The sequence below is a fragment of the Tachypleus tridentatus genome, chromosome 13, assembly GCF_004210375.1.
Source record: "Tachypleus tridentatus isolate NWPU-2018 chromosome 13, ASM421037v1, whole genome shotgun sequence".
Lineage (NCBI taxonomy): Eukaryota > Metazoa > Arthropoda > Merostomata > Xiphosura > Limulidae > Tachypleus > Tachypleus tridentatus.
The window spans coordinates 152,476,097-152,502,053 of NC_134837.1; the positions used below are offsets into that span (position 1 = coordinate 152,476,097).

General features: G+C 33.5%; 1 protein-coding gene across 2 annotated transcripts in view; it reads right to left on the reverse strand.

Annotated features, from left to right (window-relative positions):
• The window catches only part of LOC143236070 (importin subunit alpha-3-like), a 60,998-nt gene that overhangs the window by 18,191 nt on the left and 16,850 nt on the right, over nt 1-25,957 (reverse strand). For both annotated transcript variants that reach the window (XM_076474332.1, XM_076474333.1), the window contains exons 4-9: nt 21,323-21,409; nt 20,809-20,894; nt 16,003-16,217; nt 9,579-9,641; nt 8,718-8,786; nt 4-132 (exon numbers count right to left, since the gene is read on the reverse strand). In XM_076474332.1, coding sequence (XP_076330447.1) covers nt 4-132; nt 8,718-8,786; nt 9,579-9,641; nt 16,003-16,217; nt 20,809-20,894; nt 21,323-21,409 — 649 coding nt within the window. The remainder of the gene's footprint in view (nt 1-3; nt 133-8,717; nt 8,787-9,578; nt 9,642-16,002; nt 16,218-20,808; nt 20,895-21,322; nt 21,410-25,957) is intronic.

Genomic DNA, 25,957 nt, shown 5'->3' on the forward strand with positions numbered 1-25,957 from the left:
TACTTTGTTGATCTTTTCCTTAGGATGTGTAAGCAGTTCAGGAAAATAGGACAGGACATCATAGTTAAGCACAACTTGCGTTTGTTCATCCGTACCAGTAACAATGTTTCCCACTGCTCGTAGAGCTGCTGTCTAAACACAATAAGACATTTTTAACAAAATATAAGTTCCTAAATTACTCTTTTCATACTGAAAACTAATTCCCAGATATTTCAGGTTTGATTGAATGAGATTTGTTTCTTTAGTTTCCACTTCTAGTAGATCACAAGAATGTTGTACAGAGTGAAATAAATGGATGAATGAAGAAAACCAGTTTGGTGACTATCCTTTAATCAAAAGGTTTTAATAAAAATACTATGAAGTTTGATTTTGTTTATTGTACAAATCTCATTCAAGAGTAAACCTCTATAGTCCACCATTCCAAAAACAAAGCAGGAAGTCACAAGGACTTCTGTGCTCCACTACAAGAAATATGGAAGGGGGATACATGTTGGGAGAGTCCAGAAAAACAATACACTAGAGGTAGTGCAATGAGCATCTGCATTTTCCTATTTTGAAAAACAGAAAAACCCAACTGTAAGTTACAAGTCAGTAAAGATGGGCAAAAGTCACAACCTGCTTTACTCATGAAGTCCTTTATACATGAAACAATGATAAATACACACACACACACACACACCACAGGTTAAGCAGCCAGTCGTCTAACAGAAAAACCCCTATCTCAACAGTGAGCATTACAGAAGTATAGAGATTTAGTGCTAATATTATAATAAACATACCTGACCAAGAAAATAAAGCAAAACATAAATCATGTCAAATTACCCCAATCAAAGGCAAACATACATGTGTAGAAAAGTGCTAAGAGGAAGACAGCTAGGTTGTGCAACAAATTTATTGGGAGTTAATCACATTCTAGCCTGAAATCTCTTCCATATATAATAAATTTGGTGCAAAGATAGGTGGGACCTTCCAAGGACACATCAGAATACACCAGTGGTATGAGTTGACAAACCCAACAAGTGGATGAAATAAGTGATGGATCATGAGAAATAGAGGAATTCCACAGAAAAAATAGACAGGAATAAGTACCACAAAAGGAGGCAATACAAGCCATATAACACAGCAGGAAATAAAGTGGGCAATGTAGTCAATCTGGATCTGAACAAGATTACAGGTGAGCAATGAAAGGTAGACAACAGGAGAAAAGGTTAAACAACTTTCCTAGGTAGCCAAAGTACTCGAGAGAAAGACCAGATCCAGAGAGAGAGAGGATAACATATAAGGAATATTAAAGAATGAGGGAAACATTAACAGCATAAATATCAATGATGACAACTGCATGCCAAGAAAGGAAGGAAATAAGTCTTAAGAAAAAGATGGTACAAGAAACACACTACAATGGGTTCAAAGGAAGAACCAGATAGGGCATGAAGGACAATAGAATTCCCAATTTGAGAGAACAGAGCTGTGATGGATAAACTGAGAAGAAAAAAGTAAAAAAGGAGGAAAATAATCAGGGAAGAGAAGGCTTTTCAGAAGTGGAAGGCATTCAACAGGACAGCCCTATAACGAGCAAAATGGTGAAGAAATAGGACAAGTGAGAAACATATGGGATGGTCAGAAATCATAGTGAATAGATCAAAGACTGAAGTAAGACTAATACCTCTTGTACATATACAAGGTTGAAGGGCAAATGGTATGGACAAGGAAAAACGCTATACTAGGAACGAATGCCAGAATCAATGCAAGGGATTGAATAACCTACACGTAAAAATATAATTTGGTAATGTTTGGATGAAATACGTCCAATAGATGTTTTTGGAAGAGCAATCAGAATAGAGGAAAGTCCAGAAGATGCAAGGGCCAGAACAGAAGGAATTACATTTGAGCTCCCCAGTAAGAAGTAATTAGCAGAACACAACAAGCAGCAGTCTGGATAATTGAAATGACTTTGATCAGAGGGTAGGCATATAAGCAAAAACCATCCTATCTCAACTGCAAGCATTTATTCTTAGAGCTGAAGGGTGAAGAACTGGTGAGAAAAAGGAAGAAAGCTTGGCATTCCAGCATGTGGCAAGTGCATATATATGAAGCGTTCCCAGTTGAAAACATACCTACAGAAATACCTGATGATGAAGGCACTATCCTGAGAGAACCTAGTTATGATGAAATGAGCAACTGCATGAAAAATTTACACTTCTGGGTAGGTAGGTAAGTATTTCATGTTTATTGGCACAAAGCTACTAGGCTATCTGTGCCAAACAAGATGTAGTATACTATAATGGCATATGGAATTTACAGTAAAAATACATAAAATTAAGACCTGCCAGGAAGACTGAAGCATTAAGTGCAAACTTGCTGTAAGTCACCCGAAGTTAGCCTTTCCAGTCCTGGGTTCAGATCAAAATGAAAATTAAAATGTGTAAAAGAAATCATGCAAAAACAGTATATAGTCCAATAAAAACCTTAAGTTAAAAAGACCAACAGCTCATAAAAAGGTAAAAATATGAGTAGGTGGGCAGTATCACCTATGGCATTGGCTAATGTCAAGGGCAAACCTACCTTAAAAATATGTTCAAAATGACATTGTCGTTCTTTATTGTAACGATGGCATGATATTAAAATATGCATAATTGTGACCTGAGAGCCACACAGACCACACACTGGTGCATCAGTACCAGGTAAAAGGAAATGGTGAGTTAAAAAACTGTGACAAATGCATAGCCTAGCCAAAACAACTTCCTCCATTCAATCTTTACAGAAACAAGATGGCCAAAGAGCTAAAAATGGCTTCATTTGAAAATGCTTATTATTTTGTTTCTCACTCCAAGTTCACTGCTAACTGGTGTACAGACGGGTTTTGATAACTGGACCATAGTCCATGTATAGAAAAGGTACAGTGGTGATAGAGCCAAAGCAGACAGACTTTGCCACTGTCAGCTAGCTCATTCCCACGAATACCAACATGACCTGGTATCCAAAAAAACTGGACAGAGATAGATGATAGAGAGAGATAGGCTAGTTTGTTTTGGATATTGATAAGAATAGGGTGGTAACTAACATGGAATGATGTCAGGGCCAATAGACAGCTGAGTGAATCAGTATAGATTGTACAATTTGTATATTGCAGTTTCAATATGATTCAGGGCAAGAGAAATGGCATACAATTTGGCAGTGAACACAGAAAGTGCAGAGGGGATTCTTTGTGCTACAACCGAACTACAGAGTCGCCTGATTTTGAACCATCCGTATATATATATGGGAATGGATAGATTATTTGAAAGATGTTCAGCAAATAAAGTGTGGTATTTCCAATCAGGAGTATCTGCCTTCCTCAGATATCTCAAAGACAGGTCACAGTTGGGGATAGTAATTAGCCATGGTGGAAGAGGTACCTATCTGTGGATACTGCTATGCTATTCAAAGGTAAATCAGAATTTTCTGATTGTGCCTGGATTTGAAGGCTAAAAGGAACAATGGCAGATTTTCTATTATAAAAAAAGGATGACCACAGAGAATGGAAATCACAACCCCAAGTAGGATGCTGCAGTAAAAATCGAAGTTTGGAAGCATACATAAGAGACAGTTGCAAATGGTGAATATACAGAGGGGGTTCATGGGACTTCATGTACAAACTTTGGACTGGAGAAGTATGAAAGGCCCCAGTGCAAAACCAAAGCCCCTGATGGTGGATAGGATCTAACATTTTCAGTGCTAAGGTTCTGGCAGAACCATAAACCCATAGTCAAGTTTGGATCTGATAAGGGCACGATAAATTTTAAGCATGGAGTATCAATCCACTCCTCAAAAGGTGGAAGAGAGGACACAGAGGATGTTCAGTGCTCTTATACATTTGACACGAAGTTGCTTGAAATGTGAAAAAGTTTAATTTACAGTCAAATATAAGACCTAAGAACTTTGCCTCAGGGACGACAAGAAGTACATCATCATTACGAAGTTCTGGATCTGGATGAATACCCCGTTGGTGGCAGAAATATACACAAACAGTTTTAGAAAGAGAATGTTGAAAACCATTTGCTGTGGTTCACTTAAGTGTATGACTGATTGCAGTCTGTAGCTGCTTCTCAATAAACCTCATGTTCAATGACTGACATCAGATGTTAAAGTCATCAATGAAAAGACCATTTGCAACTGTATGGGGTAGTTGTTCACTGATGGCATTAATCTTTATAATGAAAAGTGTGACACAGCCCTGAGAGACTCCAAGTTCCTGTGGGAAAAAAGGGTAAAGTGTTGAGCCCACACGGACCTGAAATCAGTGGATCATTACAAAATACTTAATAAATAGTGTCAAATTGGCATGCAATCAATATGATTAAATGTCTTGCAAGATGCCATATCTCCATGTTGTATCATAAGCTTTCTCTAAATAAAAAAAAAATAGAAAAGAGATGTTGTCACTTCAAAAAGGCTTCTCTGCCTGATGTTTCAAGGCAAATTAAGTGGTCTATCATGGAGTGTTGTCTTCGCAACCCACACTGAGTGGGTGAGAGAAGGCTGTTTGATTCAAGGAACCAAACAAGACAAGCAATAATCATCCTCTCTAAGATCTTACTGAGACAACTAGTCAAAGCAGTTGGATTGCAATTTGAAGGAATCTTTGGATCCTTCCCAAGTTTAAGAATAAGGGGTTCAATAAGCCTGGTGTCAAGCATCAAGAAAGGCATTATCTTGCCATATCCAGTTAAATACAGCCAGAAGAATAGTAAGAGAGACAGGAGAAAGGTGGCATAGCATCTCATAATGTATATCATCAGGTCCAACTGACTTATTGCCAGATTGATGATGTGCAAGTTTGAGTTCCATCAGTGTAAGAGGGCAATTGTAGCCATAGGGATGATCAGTCAAAAAGGAAAGAGGCAGATGTTCAATTCGTGTTTTAATAGCTGAGAAGGAAGGGGATGAGTTTGAAGAACTAGATATATGAGAGAAACATTCATTCACCAAAAGTGCTGGCAATGCTCTAAGCATCAGCAACTTCATGGCCATTGGATATTAAGATATAGAGGGGAGCAGAAGTATACCGTCCACTCACCTTCTGGATCTTGTCCCATATGACATTTTTGAACTGGTGATTGAAGAAATACTGGAGGTGTATTTAATCCAAGATTCCTTCTGGCTTTGACATTAACTCGCCGAGCATGTCCACTGGCTTGCTGAAATGCAATGCAGTTTGAAAGCATGGGGTAACTACGAAATTTATCCCAAGCACGTTTCTGAGCTTTTCATGTTATATAACAAGCAGAATTCCATCAAGGGCAGGGATTATACTTCTGGCATCACAACATGTCAGAATCATTACATCATCATTGTTGACACAGTACAAAAGATTCAGAGTCTGAAAACAGAGACCTGGACATGGTTCCTCCCTTGTTGATGACAGAGGAACTGTTAGAATGCATCTGCAGAAATGGAAGAAATTGGTGCAAAGCCTGATGAATTGCAAAGGTTCCAATATATTGATATATGGACAGAAGCATCCTCAAATGACTAACCCAAAATTTCTTGGAAATCAAGGAAAGCCTCCCAACCCACAAAGGAAACACCTGTAAACAGATGAGACTCGAGACAGGGATATGGTCAAGTCCCTGTTCAGGTGCAAATTACATAAAAATAAATCTACAAAACTACAAAATCTGACAAAATAAAATAAGCTGAAGGAACAACTACCCAAATAGCAACAATGGTGCAAAACTAGTACATACACTGAAAATTAAACAATAATAAGACTTTAAACCTAAATTTAAACTGAAGTAACTTAGATGGTAAAAGAATTAAAGTCCATCCACACTGGAAAACTTACCACAAAACTCCTGGGAAAAAGAACAATGCCTAACTCAGTAGAATAAATGGAGGTATGGTAACAGTTGGAAAGTGTCATACAAAAGAAATTTCCACACAGTAGTTATATCCTGCCTCACAAAAAATTGCAACGTTGAAGGAAATTGTGGCCAGCATGTAAAACAGTCCTCACAAGATACAGCCTGTGCTTCCCCAGCAAACATCACTGACCCTCAGACCTGGGACCAATGCCAGAACCATTGTTTACAAATGCAGGAATTTATTCATCTGTCATATTAAATCTCAAATTCAGGTGAACAAATTGGAAATATTTCTAAAATAAATGAGTAGAAACAATGTAAATCAAACACAACAAGTTGAAACTGATAAATTTGTGATCAAGCACAAAGTTTGTAGCCACATGGAGAATAAGTTAAAACACACATCTCCACATTAGTAAGCCAACAAAGAAAGTGAAGACTGTGCAAGAATAGTAGAGGGAGTTAGCTGTGCTAGTACAGATAGAGCAGTACAATTAGTAGAAGGTATAGTTCCAAAATGGAAGTTAAAAAATATATAATTCATATATTTCAAATTTTTACCCCAAAATATTTTGATTTATATTTTGAGAATAATAAATTCATTTAGTAAAATTCACACACACAAAATATTCCAACTTTCATTTCTGCTCTCAGCTCTAAGAAGTCTCACCTGTAAATATGTGCATTTATTGTTTAGAATTTCCCTGCAAGTTCCAAGTATAGGTTCATATTTGCTAAAAAACTACTATAATTTTAAAATATAATAATCCATTTATTGTTTCTCACAAAATGTTCTTTCTCTGATAATGGTTTTGTTGTTAGAGCTTTCTCTTTTCACCCTTTTATCATGTTACAGTATACAGTTTGAGCAGTTACTAATGAATAAATACACAATAAATGGATAAATTCTTTTTTGGAAGTTTTAGTTAGCTCTAGCCAACATCATTCCAAACTCACTACAAGTATAAATGATGTTACAAAAATAAAAATTCAAATACTGAACAAGAATCATGCTTATATATTGTTATGTAGCCATTCACAAGGAAAATATAGAACCACTAACTGAATCATTTGCATTCTAGCTTGTCAATACCGGAAATTTGAGTTTATAATTCATATCAAACTATACGCACTGTATTGTGGGTGTCAAAGAATCTAATTTGACCAAACCCAGAAAATGATGTATCACTGCAACAAAAAAATTGATATTTAGCAATTTTTGTACTTATTTTAAAATTAAAAAATTAATTAATGTATAATTTTAAACTTCGAACTAAAATCTACAGTTAAATACCAAGTTTACTGGACATACATTCTTAAATAGTAGTTCAATAAAATTTTGAATGTCAGTCTACAAATGTAAAGACATGCCATTTGCCACCTAGCTACCCGTGTAAGGATTGGGTAAAAAGGTACAAAAATTATGCTTCATCTGAGTAATAATTAGTAATTTACATTAAATTCTATACTTCTTAAATGGGGGTGATACAAATTAGAGAAGAGGAAAGGCTTAGAGAGCAAATGTCAATCCTTATACTAGAGAAGGTTAAAGATCTTTAAAAAACATGCCCCTATATAATTAATACAATTTGAATAATATTAAAATCTGATTTATCAACTAGGTTTTAATGCCAAGTTTATTCATATATCCTGATAATAAAGCAATTTAATTAAACTTTGAATGTAAATCTACAAAAAGCATGACATGCTCACTTTGACCTGCTGTGGCAAGAGTTACTGTATCTATTAAATATACTCTCATTGTAAACTTCAACTAATATAATTATTAATGGAGCTCAGCTATAAGTGATTTGATAGAGAAGAGATTGTAACCTATCTACATCAATGTACATTACCTAACGCAGTTTGACAACATAATGGACAATTAGAGCTCTTGTAGGGGTAAACAAAGGATTTTAATGCAAAGTTTACAATATGTAGAAACAAAGCACTTATCTGAAAATTGTACTAGCTTCTACTGATGTTCTTTTCATTCTTAACAATATTTTGAGTGAAATTATATTTGTTTGAAAGCTACAAGGACATTTTCCTATAACACATGCAATAATTTTAATTCAGTAAAGCAATAGTCAATTATTTGGATATAAAATGTTTTTTATATTGGACATTATTGTTCAGTTTACTGAATTCAAACTATGTACATATAATAATACATTACTTACTGAATGCTAACTATATTTATTAGATAAAAATTTATCTCAACCAAAAAGCCATTTTGAAAGATACAGTCCTGAGCTACTGAAGTGATGACTGTTTTAATCAGTAAAATATACCATAAAAAGAACTATTTTATTGAAAACCAAAGCTGAAACAAACTGAATGTCTAAAATGGAAATTACTGATCCATAACATAATATATTCAAGTTTTATTTTCACAGAAAATATTTTAAATATTTTTTAAAATCAGTCTCTCTTTACAATTTTGAAATAATGACAGAAAGATTGAATCATAATATATTTATATTTTAAACCTTAAAATTAATACTATTTAGCAAATTTGTACTACGTTTTATTCAATTTAGTCATTTCCACTAAGAGAAGAGGGGAGGGAAAAAATTGGTAGATATTAGTGACACCCCTTCAGTTCAGAAAGAGGTAGTGTTGTTGTATGCTGTGTGCTTCAAGAACTAATTTCATACCATAAAATAGAATTATGTAATCATTATTAAGTTTCTAAAAGGATAAATGTTTTTATAAACAAACTTTTTATCACTTACTTAAAATACATGAAAGTGCCAATTTTAAAAATTTTGATATAGCTCACCTTAGTGCACCTTACAATAATTTATAGAAAAAACACAAAACCCAAAGTTAAAGCAGAGATATTTTGTAAATAAATATAAAATAGTTTACCTGAACTTTGACTTCTTTGTGATTCAAGAGTGGGACTAGTTGACGTACCACCCCAGCATCAATGACCATCTGAAATGTAATTTCTTACTAAACTATAAGGGTAGCAAAGTATGAAAAATAGGTAAAAACAATACTGCATAAAGTAATTACACTAAAGTAACAATACCAAATTTAAATAAAAACTAATTTCAACACCTCACATGTCCTCTTCAGTACAGAAATTGTAAGAGAAATACACTATTTTATAGTGGAAGTTCCACTTGAACAGCATATGATGCCTGGGTGGAGTTCAAGTGAAAATGACCTTGACAAGTTTTGAAATTTGTCAACCTATGGATTAACAACATTCCCAAGTTCTTCCAATGTAATCTGTAGTTCTACATATCAACTTTGCTGATTCCCAGATTATTTTATAATCAAGCTTTCTCACATGTTAAAACATTGCATTATTTGAGTAACCATTTTTATCATTCTTTTTTGTGTTTCTTGAGTGCAGTATCTAAATTTCTGCATGTTTCACCAACAAAGAAAATTTTCACACATATTAACAGATTTTCTTGATTCACTCTTTTCTAAATAGTACTAAAAGATTTTTCTAGTTTGAAAGAAAAAAAAAATCAAAATAGTTGACTGTCAATATAGATTTCAGAATTATGTATAGAGTAATTCAACTTGTTTCTTTTAATTAAACACAAGTGTTCATCTAAGAACAAGTTTTAAATTTTCAGATCTTTAATACATCTTAGTTTAACAAGAGTGAGTGAGAACCAAGATATCTTTAAAGGATTTTGAAGATTTATCATAAAGTTCAAAAACATCTGATTATCCTTGGATCTAAAAAAAGTATACACCTATTCTTACCTGTATCTGTTCATTACCCCCATCAGTTAAGTATGACAATGCCCACACAGTATCAACAAGAATCTGAAAATGAAGTATAGAGGTTAGACTGCCTTTTAATAAAAAAATTTATTTATTCTATATTTTACTCTACCTATGTTATTATTTAGCAATAGAATTCATTTAAATTAAAGCACCCAGTTCTAAAACCTCTTTCAATATATACTAACATTTACAGAACATTGGAAAATTATGCTCCATTCATTTCATGCTTTATGATAGGTTTTTGTTTGCAATAAAATACTTCTGAATGTAATTACCATTCTCCTTAAATCTACAGACTCGGACTTAACCCATAACCATTTGTACTCCCTTACAGTTTACACAGTTGTAAACTTCTAATATAGCTGACCTTTTGTGCATCTTCACAAAATTTGGTAGAATTTTAGTAAATGTTACAAGGCTTTTGCACACAAAAAATCAGATGTTTAATCAAGTATTTTTTAATAATATTTGTTTGTCAAATTGTTGATTCCTTTTTAACTAGTACATAGACAAAGTGATTTTCATTTTGAGATTAAAAATACTTTGTCTCAAAAATATTTCACTTGTACAACCTCTAGAACCTCTTGAATATATAACTTTTCCAATGAAACTTTATATTTTTTCTGTTATTACACAGAAAACTCAAATATAATGAAAAGAAAAACTGTAAAATCAGAAATAAAATTAGCAGCTGTATCCTTTTTTCTTCATTATTAAGCAAAACATTTCAAAGTACGTACCCCGAGAATTTCAACTGTTAAACATGTCCCATAAATTTTCTGTGTTTATTTTACTTTCAACATCTAAAGTTAAACCTGCTGTAAATGTAACTGAAATCACTGACTGCTTTAGCCTGTCTTTGAAAACCACACTGTAATACAACACTCTAGAGAGCATGAAGGCACATGCAAAACAAAAATATGTTATTTATACATACCCTTGATCCAAGAACACAATATTGGACTAAGTGGCTTATGTTTCCTACAACACTTACAAAAGAATTTTCCAACGGTAATAAAATTGCAATTATAATGTGTGAAAACACTTATTATATGGTTAAAAGCTATGCTGGTCCAATAAACATAGTAACTTTTGAGCCTTGCTGATTCATTTACATTGCAGGTGTTTCATACTAATGCTCACTTATTTGATTTCACATTTTGCAGCATACATATATGGTGCTATTTGGATACATGCTTATAAAATTTACTACTACTCTTGTTTTGAAGTTAAGTTTCAAATGTGGTTTTAAATTTACCTCAGTTTAAACAATTACAGTAGCACAAATTCAGTACGTGTAACTATGTATTGGCCTACAAAAGTATATTATTACAGCTACTGTACATCACATATCTATAAATATGCATATACATATTCCTATTTCCTCATAAATGTTTTAAATTTTAGTTATAGTTCTTAGCACACAGAAAGTTAATGAGAAATACACTGAAAAACATTGATTTCGAGTATGCATCTGTGTTACGAAATTCTGCACTCATGTACACATACTATCACTAAGCCTTGTCTAGACTTGCAGGTGGGGTATGTAGATAATTTCTGTAGGCTTCAAATATTAACTTTTGAAAAATAAGCACATAACTAAAGTATTAGTATCTGAGCAGGGTCTCTAAGTAAAGTACAAGTGGGTTGAAAAACATCCCATTCCTATTCACAAAAACAACTTACTGATCACACATCTAGAGTTTTGACACAAGTTTTTCTTTCGCCTTCAAGTTACTTATAAACAACTGTCAGAATTGCATAGAAGGAAAATTTCTTTTTCTATTGGTTATAAACTTGAGCTACTTAGTAGAAGGTGGTACTTAAGAAATTTCATGACTGATTTAAAGGGTGGAGCCACTCTAGTAAATTTGCTAAAAATATTGATATCTCAGCAAATCACAGAGGTGGAAGATTCTTATTGTATGTTTAGGTTGTCTATATCTCAAAATTCAAGTTTCTTATTTGTTAGATACTTGTTCATGTTGTATAGTGGGCATAATAAAATAGAAACTGAGCAATGAGAAAACTGGATGTGTTATGTGACACATAAAAACTGGTACTTAACATTTTTTCTTTCTTTCTTACTGTATTTCAAGGTGCCTTGAGACTATGCAAGATTTTTTCTTGTAAGGTAGTAGTTTATTCATTACTTGTAAGCCAGAGAAAGGTAATAATAAAATTAACAATAAGATTCCCTCAAGCAATTTCTTTTCTGTTTACAAGTTTTACAAATAAATAAAAAAAACATTGTTTTTGATCATAATTATATTCGGACCTGAGGCTAAGGTAAAAATGACATCCTTTTAGAACATGTTAGAAATAAAATTTACTAAAAGATAAATAGCATTTCTGTCAACCAATGGCCTAATGCATAACGTCATCAGGTTTATTACAGTATATGTATGAAAACTGACTTTATCCACCTTTACACGAGCTAAACATAACAGCATAATAAATCAAATTCATCAGAAGTAACTTATATTTTGAAAGATACTACAGTTACCATGATGTGTTCTAAATGTATCATATTTGATGACCTTTATGAGCTATTACTTTCTATTAATGAAAGATCAGAAGTAGTATTACATCTGCCACCAATCTTTTAACTATGAGAACAGGTTTGGTCCAGGAACCAAACTCAATTATTTTGTGCTTGTTGTAGTTTTCATGCTATAGCTTTTAAATTAGTAAGCAGATTTTCACAAAATTTTGCATATTATCAGTAAACATTACAAAGCTTTCATAAGCAAAATATCAAATGTTTTAAAATCAAGTTTTAAGACTTTTTAACTAATGTTTTACTTATTCTATTTTTCTTTAAGTATTGACAATTCAACATTCAAAGCATTGGTTTGGTTTGTTTTGAATTCTGCTCAAAGCTACACAAGGGCTATCTGCACTAGCCATCCCTAATTTAGTAGTGTAAGACTAGAGGGAAGGCAGCTAGTCATCACCACCCACTGCCAATTCTTGAGCTACTTTTTTACCAATGAGTAGTGGGACTAACTGTAACATTATAATGACCCCATTGCTGAAAGGGCAAGCATATTTGAAATGACGGGGATTCGATTCCATAACCCTTGGATTCGCAACAGTTTAAATTTCATAAAATTATAAATCAATATTTTATAATTCTTATTTTATTGACCCCTCAGCTGTGCCTGGCTAACATTCACTTATGTTACCATATCCAAGAATATACAGCTACCACTTACAAAGTGATCTGCCTTGGCTGTGTTTCAGTGGGTCAGTACAGTGGAGCGCCGTTAAGCCTCGGTATTTGGGGGGTCAACCTGCTTAACCGCGGCTTAAGTGGTCCATGGCTTAAACCTTTGTGACTGAAAAGCCGAAGTCGCCAACAGCTCCGCCGAGGAGCCTCATCCGAGCCATTCTATTGGGTTTGTGGCCAATATTTATACAATTCCATACAAATATCGGATTATCGAATTAAAACTAATACTTTAATTATTGATCACTTTTTTCACGGATTTACCGCGGATTAACTTTAATGTATGGAGAAGTGTGATTCGGTAACAATGGCAGCCTCCATAAAGCTGACATAGAGAGCGGATAAGGTAGATTAACGGTCAATTTCTATTGTAATATATTTTATTTCCCAAATTAAAGCAAATCCTTTTTAAATATCCCCTTGAAGTTATAAAGCCAGGATTAAATTCGTAAGCTGCGTTTTAACACGTTCTTAAATTAGAGGTGAGCTGCGATAATCCTCACTCACAAGACTTGCTATAGCGGCTTAAGCAATTTCGCGGTTTACTGGTCTGTGGCTTGATGGTGCTCCACTGTACTATGTAAAATACAGGTACATTTCAGTTATAATACATTGTATGTATATAAATGAACATTATTTACAAACAAGTTCTTAAATTTATTTTTCTTAAAATACAGAACAGTAAATAGACATATAGCAAACAAATATCTCTTTCAGTAATGAGCTTTACACTCATTTTCTACTAAAATTGCTCAGTGTTATCAAAGTTCACACGTGGAGGATGAGAAAGTTTCTTGGTTTTATATTAATTTTGAAATAACCAAAAATCATAAATTATAATATTATTACCACAGAATTCCACTACAATTTATTAAGCTTAGTAATTATGCTGTATTTGGGTCTAAAAAAACAAATGAAATTTCAAACTCACTAATGTCTTACGTTACCACTTAGAAACTAGCATGAAAAAAAGTTCTGTGGAAGTACTTAGCAGAAGTTGAGAAAACCATTAGGGAAACATTCTGACCTTTCAGTTTGTTATACATATATCACTAGGCAAAGGAAGAGTATGTGAACAAGCATTTTCAAAAATTATTAAATATATTAATATCTCAGAAAATAAAAAAGTTAGAAGGTTCTTATTTTATATTCTAGCTTATCAATATTAATGAGTTTCTAATTAGTAAGAAACTACAGACTTTGTACTTTGTCACCATAAACATCTAATTTAAACCAATGTTGCATTTCATAACATGCTAAACAAAATTTGATATTTAGGTTGTTTTTTTTAAATATATATTTATATTTTAAGACATTAACTAATATATATATACTTGATACCAAAATTACTAAAATAAATTCATAAAATAGTAGTTCAATAACATTTCGAAGGAGAGTCAACAAACAACAGTATGGTCTTTGACCCATATTAGTGGGATTAAATGGTTAAAATAATTTTGAAGCCTCTCTTCATTACTACAGTTCCTGTTGCAACATCCAATCATTCTCTTTTTGATGACAATAAGCCCTAATAATAGTCCTGTAACAGTTTCTACTACAAAAGTTCCAGTCATAAGGATGTTATGTCCAAAGCATGCCATGTTTCCTTGAAGTCTTTCCATAATTCAAATATCAAACAAGGACAATGGTTTCCCATTCTCATTTTAACAGTCTGAAATCACAGAAATCAAAGTACTATGTCAAACAATTTCAGCAGTATGTCTTCATATGGAATAGCATGAACACCTATTTCACTCTCCAGTTGCTTGAGGTATAGGACAGTTGAATAAGAGGTACGAGTAGCAACCTCATCACGGTGAACACAAACCCTGTTGGCCTTGTTTCCAGGTAGAATTAGCAACCTCATTACGGTAAACACAAACTCTGTTAGCCTTGTTTTCATACAGAGATTGTTCTTGATCTTGTTGCATGCTGTTGTCTATGACATGTAGATAACTTTTGCTACTCATCTGTGTTTGTGGATTCTCATGTTATCATAAGCCACACTGATTACCAGCTAGAGTATAAACTATTGCAGGTATCTTTATGGATGATAGTTCTAGTGCCCTAAGTTGGCCCACATTTCTTTGTTTTTCAGTATCATTAAGTAAAAGATATCATTCTCTTGTACTGTCATGTGACTTACTAATTTGCACATGCAATTTCAATATAATATACTCAACTCTATATTCTGAAAGCAGGGGAAAAATGGAAAATTAGTTTTCTTTAGCCCTTTATATAATAAAACACAACTTGACAGAGCAATTTAGATTTTAAATAGCCAAGTACCCCTTGAATAATCACCGACTCAAATTCTCAATTACCTACATTCGTAAATGACCATAGCATATAATTTAACTCATTTAATCTTGTGATGCTCAACTATTTGAAGCATCTTTAAGGGTTAAAATAAATTGTATATATTTCAAAACTAAATTTGTAAGGTAAATTAAATAGCTGTTTTCATATTTTTTTCCCAGAACAAAAGTCATCTTTCACAATGATCAGCAGAAAATGTTCACTACCAATTAAATGTTTCAGACATCAATAGATGACTGACCAATGTTTCTGATAAGGTTTTATGTTAATAAGCTGAAGGTTCACAAGTGGCAACAGGTGTTATCCTTAGTAGTTACAAGTTGAAGAAAACAATTATGAGCAACAAAACTTTTGCTTGCTGAGGCTCTATCCAACATATTCTACAACTCATTTACCAGCAGTCAATACCTTTCCTTTATTTAATCTTTATTTATACTTATTACATATGACTAATCCACTCACATCAGAGATTATGAACATTTAAAAAACAATGCCAAACTGTTGTTTCAGTTTAATTATTTATAAGTTCATTTTTTCTCAAACTAACCAATTTCCTCTGTGGTTAACACAAATTCAACTTCAAGTAATAAATATTCAATTATAGCAATTGAAATGTTAATAAATGTTTGAAACATTGCTCCTCAACCATTACTTGTTCATAGTTGACACAAATTTTGATTTTATTTTTCCTGTTTTTACAGCATTGAAAAGACATTTCAGGGCCTTTCCAGACCCAGAAGACCAAAATTATATGCTCCAAGTTCTCAAAGCCCTATAAAAATTTTATTTCTATGTGTATACAGAGTACCATGATTTAAGGATTCAGACTCATGCATAACTATATCTTACATTTACATCAGAGTGACTGATCAAAACACAAAGTGCTGGAAGAAGCTCACTGATGGTGTCCTTTGGTGGAGGTGGTTCTTTATTACGACAGAGATTGACGATGACCCATGTGATATTTCGAAGAAAAGAAAGAGGAATATCTGGTTTGATGAACAACAGAAGTGGCTGTACAACACCTAACCTAATGACATAATCTCGGAGATGAGGACCATCACCTAAAATAAAGAAATACTTTATCTTCTGAATGAAAAAAAAGAGAAAATAAACCCCTTCCAATTTGGTTTATTTTGTGTTTACACATGAGCAAATCACTACAGTAAGTTTATAAAATGTGTGATGTCTTCCTTCAAACTACTTATAAAATTAAAACTGGAATTTTCATGTTTAAAATTCCCTTTTGTGTATATTTTGCTTTGTATAAAACAAAGTATGAATCAAATCTTTTAACGATAGTGAAAATCAGTTTCCATAAGATAACTTAAGATCTTTTGTGAATCTTCACAAAATTTTTCAAACTTTTTGTGAAACATCACAAGTCTTTTGCAGAGAAAAAAGTCAGGATATTTAATAAAGAATTTTAACTAAAAATTTATCTGCAGTTACACAGAGTCAAAATGTTAACTTTTTCAAGTGCACAGTGATTTTTTTACATTATGATTAAAAATGCTTCTTCATCTAAAAATTGTCAAATTTCATTTATATAATCTGTGAAATCTTTTACATATTAAACTTTTTTCAGAAAAAATTCATATTTTGTTATTTTCTATACCCTAACTATATGGGGTTGATCAATTTGACCCTTTTTTCTTTATGAAATGACAATAATATGAGAGAAAACCACAGCTGTTTTTCATAAATAGCTTAAAACTAATAACCGTATACCTTTGCTCATACTTAATTTTATTATTTTGTTGACCTATGAACTATGTCTAACTAATAATCACTCAGTGAAGGTGTGGCTCATGCTACTTTATGAAATTATGCAATTCACAAACTGCTTGCAAGCATACCCTGTGAAGAATTTTTTAGTATTTTTTGTTATCTCAGCCAATTAACCTAATAGATTTCTAAATTTTACATTTTAGTTGCTCTTATAGTAATATGATAAATAATACACATGAGAAAACGAAATACAGTACTTACCTGGGTCATTTTGTTGTTGTTGTTGACAACTGTAAATGAAACTTAAGCCTAAGTTTTTATACTCATAGTTCTACTACACTTAGTAATCTTAATATAATTAAATAATGCACCTAAGAATAAAGAATAAAGTGCATAAAGTATAAAATATTCTATAACTCTAAGTTTTCCAGCATTCAAACTATGTGATAAAAGCTTTTAAAAATCAAGTAAACTTGTTGATGTGATTCCCAAGATGTTTCAACTGGAAGTGTAAACACAACAGAAAACATCATTTCAAAGATTAACAATATTGGCTTTTTATTGGTTATAACAATACAGTAAAAAGTATCAGTGACATTTGAAAATATTACAGGTGGGCATTGCATGTGAGTCTGATTTTCTAAATTATGGCTCCATAAACAAATAAGATTGAAAGTGATAAAAATTATGCTTTACTTGAGTTATATCTCTATTACAACTAATTTATGTTGATTTCTATACTTTCAGAAGAGTGGAAATAGATTATATAAGAGGCAAAAACTATAGAGCAAATATCAATTCTCAAGTAGGGAAGACTGAGGAGTTTTTAAAAGATTTCTTTTTGAAATTAAAAACTTAAAATGGAACTAATATTAACACAATTTTTACTACATTTTGATAAAGTTTATTCATGTAAAATAATAATAAAGTAGTTTAAATTTTGAATAACTTTAAAAGGTCATGACATGTACACTTAGACCTTTCCATAATGAAAGTAGTCTTGGAATTGCATGCAAGTAGAGTAATTCTCAAAAGATTTAGTAATACTAGTTACAATGGATTAAGCTAATTTGTTGGTAACCTAAGATATTATTAGTAGGGCTCAACGTAATTGAATCAAAATTAAATTCTTCGTACATAAAAATCAAAATTACATCTTTGTTTTACATTTTTAATTTCAATTTTGATTCAGAGATGAAGCTTTCAAACAGCAGCTAAGGCAAATACTTTGTTTCCATTGTTTTGGTCCTACTTCTGCAGACCTCTCTTACTATGATAAATATTAAGATCTTCCTACAGTGAAAATATATTTCCAATATATTCTTACCTCTACTCACAAAACATCTTTCTATGATCTATACTATCAGCTATATGTACAAAATATTTGCTCACCCAGAGCCTTTATATTCCCACTAATTTTCATGTGTTTCTCACATGGTATAGCTGCATTATAGTATGTAAATAAGCATGCAACAGCTCTCCACCAGCATGAGTGCAACTCATTGTCTAGTGCAGTGGCTTTTTCTATGCAGTGGAATCCAATTTTCACTTTGAGACTGAGCATAAAAATTACACCAGAAGTAGAAGGATGGGTGGGTGACAGAAGATATCTATTGGAGGTATATTTCCATTGTAGGAAGAAGTATATTTATTGCTGACACAGTAACTTATTTCCTCTCATAAAACAGCTGGAATCCTTCATTGGCTCAGTGTTGGGACTGATGTAAAAGTTACCTAAATAATCCTCCCCCATAAAACTTTGAAATAGGACTCAAAGAGTGCAAGATCTCAATGTAGAGAAAACACATACATGGAAGACCCACCTCATCTGAACCAGGGATACTCTTCACCTAAGATGAATGAATGAGTCAAAATGTGCACAATATGATGAACAAGTGAAAAATTGCAATTGGAATAAAATTGCTAAGGCACTCTTGAACCTATGCAGGGAGTCAACATCGGTCCAACACCATCAGAACTAAAACTAAATTAATCAGCTCATGCTTGGAGGAGGATCCTCTATCATTCACCTCAAACCCAGGAACCATAAGGGAAGAAGTATGTCTCAAAAACCAAAGCCATCATGTGTGCAATAACAAACACTAGTATTCCTAGGAACTGACATCCAGATGATGGTAGGAAAGTGAAAATACAATAGGGGGAAGAGGTGAAATGCATACAAAAATGTAACAAAAATCCAGTCCATACCATATGGCATCTGGAATCTTGCAACAGATCTACTGCAAAAGGAGTCATGTTATCCACACTTACAAAACACAACCACCAAACACTCAATTGAGTGGAAATGAACACATTCGTGAAAAATTCTTTATTGTCCATCATTCCAGCAGCTATGAGCTAATAGTGGTAAGAACTCCCCTTCCTTCACTAAAAGAAGGGGTGGTGATTCATTGAAGAGTATGGAGAAATATCAACAGGAACAGTACAAGGGATAACCATAAATAAACCTTATGTTGAAAGCAGACCAAACCTGATTTGTACCATCAAGAGTATGGGAAGGATCAGCATTCCTCTTCTGCTTTAGTCATGTCAGTCCATAAATGCACAGTCCAATACTTATGAAGTAAAACACTATGAAAATGAATCTACCTACAAGCAGCCTAAAGGAGCACCACATTTCAACAGTAACCATTAGTGATGAAATGTTGCACAATGCAGATTTAAGAATTAGCATATTTTCACAGGCACTATTCACCAAAGAGCAGAATCAAAAAAAGAAAAAATGCAAAAGGTAACTGCATTATGAAATGAAGAAAAATGACACTTACCTGCTCAAAGATGAACCAATAAGTGAAGGATTGGAACAGGGAGTCATTTGGATGATAAGGAAATTGCCATATGATGCAGATAACGTGACAAAGTATGAGGTGTGGTCCACATTTTGGCTTTGATAATTTCTTCCTAAGAATGATGAAAATGAACAGCCAAAGAGAATGTGAGGTGAATCTGATAAGTGTAGACATGGAAAAGGCAACAAGATTTGGAAGATAAGGAGCACTTAGACTATACAAATGAGTTGCCAAAGCTATCAGTAGGTATAACAGGAGAAAGGTCATGGGAAGCATAAGAATTCCAGTGTATCAACAGGAACCATAGAAAGAAGGCATGCAAGCCACACAACAATACAGAGCTCTGACCAGACACAACAGACAATCAGAATTAGAATATATATGTGAAATGCAAGACAAACAGGAGTAACAGAAACATTTTCTTGACATACAGCAGAATTTTGGTAGGAAAGCATAAGTCATTTATGGAAATTATTCAAAGAAATTCACTTGAAGTACAAAAACAAAAAAAAAGTTCCAAGATGTTTGTCAAATCCTAGAGGGAAAAAAAAAACCCAAAGAATAAATGAAAAATTTTTGACATCTCAAATATTTTCTCCAACTTTCGAAAGTTGAAAACCATTGTACATTGAATTAAATACAAAAAAACAAAACTGCAAGCCAGACAGTTGATCACTGCCATGCCAAATCGAGAACACACACCTATTGGTGGAGGGTTGTTGCATTCTCATTTGCATTCTATAATGCAGCTATATCATGTGGAGATGAGAGGCAGTATAAGGGCTAGTTGCAGGTGAAACTTTTGCTCATACGTAGGACAGTACTAATCGAGGAAATTATTTTGCGAGTGAAGTTACCTTATGAGAATTTACTACTTCATCAGTGTAGTTTAAATCCACATTTTATATGTATATTCTTTAGAAGTAACAATTTTTTGTGTTTTTTTTGCATTTATACCAAGTTGTCTGAAATGTATCAATACTGCCAGGATTAAAATTTTGTACAACTCTCCTCTTTCCTAAATGTGTTAAAATGACCTAAACATTGCATTATGCACACACACACACATCACATCCATCCACATTTAAATTTTCAATACACTTCAGGCACTTACCAATGATATTGCCTAATGCCCACACTGCTTGTTCACAAACATTTTGATGAGGTGATTTCAAAAGCTCTAGGAATAATGGAACTGCCCCCTACACACAGAAAAACAATTTTTTATTTCTTTTCTAAATGAACTGATACTTGTTTTATGCATGAAGTCTGTTGCATGAAACAGTATCACTTAAATATAACTTTACTACTTAAATACTAATTACCAGTCTTAAACAATTTTCTCAGAGTGGTATATTCTTCAAATAAATTAATAAATGACAGTGTGATACAATAACAGCCTTATGTGCAAACATTAAAGACATCAGCCATTGCAATTAATACTTTTATAAAATTATTAACCTGCACAACTTTTTCACATAATTTCTAAAAAAGAAACCATACTACTTTTATTAGACATGTAAACAAGATAAAGTGAAAATGTGAACTGTAAAGTTTAATATTCTGTATTTATAGCATGTATTAGAACATAATTAAAAACAAACCACTTATGCCTAAAAAGACACAAACCTGCACTAACAACTGCTTGAGTCTGTTGTGAAGTTCCTGATGCAATGTTGGTTAAAGCCCACGCTGCTTCAAACTGAAGGGAAGGACTATACGCAAACATAACAGGTTATAAATTTCCTGAAGAATAATCTCAAAAAAAGGTTGTAAGTATTCAATAAAAAATTTAATTTATGGATATGATTTTCTGCTAAATAATTTCTAAAGCTTTCAAAAACAACCTTTAACACAAATTTAAGTTCAATGACAAGGAACTCACTTTCTATAAAATAAAAGTTTGGAGACAACTTGAACATCTATGTAAACTACTTGTACTTAATGATTACAATTTTACTGAAGTTTTGTACCTATATAATTAAGTTTTCTTCATTAACCATTCACGTCATTTCCAAACCTCTTGAAACATTTAACACAAACCTAGGTTAATAACTTACCAAAAATTTTAAGTTTAATATGTTGCATACAGATACGAACAAAAACAACAATTTTAAATATTATTTCTAAGACTTTACACTTGTGAAGGTATGATCTAAAATACGATAATGAATATATAATATTTTGTATACACTGTAATATGCAGTGGCACATGCTTGGGAGGAGAATCTTTATAAACATAGATTTTCACTCAATCTTAGGTATGCAAACACACCACTACACCAACTTCAGCAAACAGTATACATTACTTCTAGACTAAATAACTTAATATATATATATATATATATATACTCTTCAAAAAAAGAAACACAAAAGGCAAAATTTGAGACATATTGTTAACAAGTTTATTCCAGGTAGTTCTGTATGGCATGTATGAAACTTTGCACATTCACTGCTGAACATCCAAAGTCTGCAAAGGCGAAGTCCACGCTCACTAGTTGAAGTTTAACGTCACTCAATGTCAATAACGAGTCTGCCCCGTGAGCATCAATAACTGCTTGGCATCTCCTGCCCATGGAAGCTATGAGATGACGAATCACATCCTGTGGAATGGTTGTCCACTCAGCCTGCAAAGCTGCTGCAAGCTGAGGTAGAGTCTGTGGTTGAGGTTATCGCCGTCGCAGACATCGGTCCAACTCGTCCCAAAGATGTTCGATAGGGTTTAAATCTGGTGATCTGGAGGGTCATGGAAGAACGTTGATGTTGTGGTGTCTCAAGAAGACAGTGGTGAGTCGGGCTGTGTGAGGACGGGCGTTGTCATGTTGAAAAACGTCGTTGACGTTCACCATGATGGGTTGCACATGGGCCTAAGAATCTCTTCGACGGTTGCGTATGGTCTGATCGGAAATCCTACGCAGCCCTGGTATGGTTGAGGCAGTAGATGTCGCAGTGGTGGTCCTATCCCGAAGGTGATGTAACCGGATGTAGCGATCTTGTGCGGGCGTGGTCACACGAGGTCTGCCAGATCGTGGACGGTCACAAGTTGATCCATGTTGTTGGTGACGATTCCATAGCCTTATGATTGTGCTTGGGTGAACATTCACAGCTCTGGCAACATCTGATCGAGATTCGCCTGCTTCCAAGTGACCAATGGCATTGTTGCATTGTGCTTCAGTCAGTCTTGGCGTAACTGTATTGCGTGTTGGTGGCTGAACCCGTCACTTTTATAGGGATTTTGCACATATTGCATCTGCAGAACATGCAGATCTCTCAAACAAATTTATTGGACATGAATGCGTTTTGGGAAAAAATCCGATGTTTTCCTCCATTTTCAAAGTGCACAACTTTTATTGTCATTTTGGTCTGACAATCAGTGCCTCAACACGTGTAACATCACATACTCTGAGCTTGTAACGTTATTACATATATTTCTCTTTAAAATAAAAAAAATATCCCTTTTGAGTTTCTTTTTTTGAAGAGTATATATATATAGACACACACACAAATTTACCAGGAATTTACTAAATCATTAATATCTCATTGCATCCTCTTTATGGAATTGCTTGTATACCTTTAACAGTCATACAAACAAAACAGTACAGTTGTTTCTTTTTTCTACTGTTTTGATTAATCAAATAATTAAGAATAAATGCCAGTGGCCATACCAACACATACTGCTAGATTGTGTCATTCAAATTTAAAGATTTTACAAGTATCACTACACTAGTTTAACATTGAATGGCCACAGTATCACCTCACATACAGTTTTTATGAGGTCACCACAGTTCATTGTTTCACTCTTGAAGAATATGTCAAGAAAGAATATCTGCAAATGTTCCAGACTGGTATAAGTCTCAATAAAAATGTTTATAATTTACTATCTGTCTGCAACCAGCATTATACTTCTATATTAATTAATTAATTAATTTGTACCACAAACTAATACATAAGACAGAACTGAAATAACATACAAGAGGGATGTGTTTGAGCATAACCATTCAGTGTTAAGCACAACATTTTGAAAACAGCAGCCACTTAATTAACAGCACATCTACTATGCAATTTATATTAACATAACAGCACAGAAAAATATCTGGGGATAACGATGGTTCAGTTACAGCCCTAAATAAGTGTTTCAATGCTTCTTCCTATCACAAAGGCAAGAAGAAAATGTTTGTATTAGTACATAAGGAAAGCAATATCTAACAAATTTATACATGACAAATACTAACTTAAAGCTTCTGTTACCAAAAAATTAAATACGACTCACAAGAACAAACATTCTCAAGAACAAAAATGTAATACTCAGCACATAAAAAAATAGTGCCAACAATCTAGGAATAGTATCCTTTACAAATTATCCAATCATTACCTTTCTGAACTGATAACTTACATTGGTAACAATAATTATTGTAACTGAACATTTATCATCTTTAAATTCATAAGAGCAATACTCTTTTCTAAGAGATCTAAAGACAGAGTTAGTTAGTTGGTTGGTTGGTTTGGTGTTTCATGGCACAAAGCAACTATGCTATCTGCACCAAACACCCAGTAAAAAGTTGAAATTAAAGTAAAATTAGTAAAATTCATAAAAAAAAGTTAAGGTAAAACAAAACAAAGTTTAATTTTTGGATTAAAAACATAAATAGCATTAAATCCAATTTTTACATCTAGTCTGTGGCAGTAAAAGAAAAACTACAGTAATACAAGTTGTAAAGGACTTTCTGTAGCATAACTGTAATTATCATAACTCACCAGAAAGACTAACAGGTAAGTTCAAAAACCACCATCAGTCAGGTGAAGTTGGCCTTTCCAGTGCTGGTTTCGAGTTACCTGAGGTTTCAGGCATTTTTTAATTTCAAATAAAACTAGATGTACTTTGATTTTTAAAAGGAAATCACAAAATAAAAGGTTTAATGTATAAATTAAAAACTTAAATAGCATTAGAAAGATTAATGGTTTTTAAAAAGGTAAAAACATTCCTAAGGTTGACAGTGTCACCATTGCCAATAACTCTGCCTAATGTTATGGCTAAAACCTTGGGACAGAACATGTTTAAAATGGTGCTGTCGTTGAGAGTCATAACAACGCCAAGACAGTAAAATTGGGCTTATTGTGACCCGAATGTTACACAGACAACACATTGCTGCATTAGTCCCAGATAAAAGAAAATGATGATTTAAAACACTGACCAATGTGTAATCTAGTTAGATCAATTTCCTCTTTCTGATCCTTATGGAAGCAAGACGGCCAAAGTCTAATAAAAGGTTTTATTTGGAAAAGCTTGTTTTCATGTTGAATAAAGGACCACAGTCCATGTATGAAACAGCATAGCAGTGATAGTGCCAGAGTAGACAGATTTAGCTGCTGTGTCAGCAAGCTTGTTCCTGCAAATACCAATGTGGCCTAGTATCCAGAAAAAACTGGATAGATGTTAAAGAGAAACAGGCCAGTCAGTTTTGAATATTGACAAGAACAGGGTGTGAACTAACTTGAAGCGATTTCAGGGCCAGTAGAGAACTAAGGAGTCAGTATAAATAGTGCAATTTGAATACTGCTCAGCTTCTAGGTTCAGCAATGAAACACAAAGGGTATATAGAGGATTCTGCATGCAACCTCCAAACCACGGCAGAGCCAACACAGACACCTGATTTTGAACCATCAGTTTAAATAGGAGTGGAAGGATGGTTTGAAAGATGTTCAGCAAATGACAGTATTTCTAATTGGAAGCATCTGCTTTTCTCACAACTTAAAGATAGGTCATATTTAGGGACTGTAAGAAGCCATGGTGGGATGGGCTGACCAGTGGATACAGCAACGTTATCCAAGGACAAACTCAATTCATCCAATTGCACCTGGCTATGAAGGTCTAAAGGAGCAATGGCAGATCATCTGTTCTGAAAAAGTATGGCCCACCGAGGAAGGAAAACACAACCACAGGTGGGATGCTTTGGTAAGGAACGAAGTTTCGAAGCATATAGTAAAGACAGTTGCAAACGGCTGAGGTGCAAAGAAAGTACATAAGACTCTGTGTATAAACTCTGAACTGGGTAAGTGTGGAAAGCCCTGGTGCAGAGCTGAAGTCCTTGATGATGAACAGAGTCCAGCATCTTTAAGGCTAAGGTCCTGGCAGAGCCATAGACCAGTGATCCATAGTCTAGTTTTGATCAAACAAGAACACAATATATCTTTAGTATAGAATATCCATCTGTGGTAAGGTCAGCTTATGGTCAGAAATAAGCCCTAAGAACATTGTCTCAAGG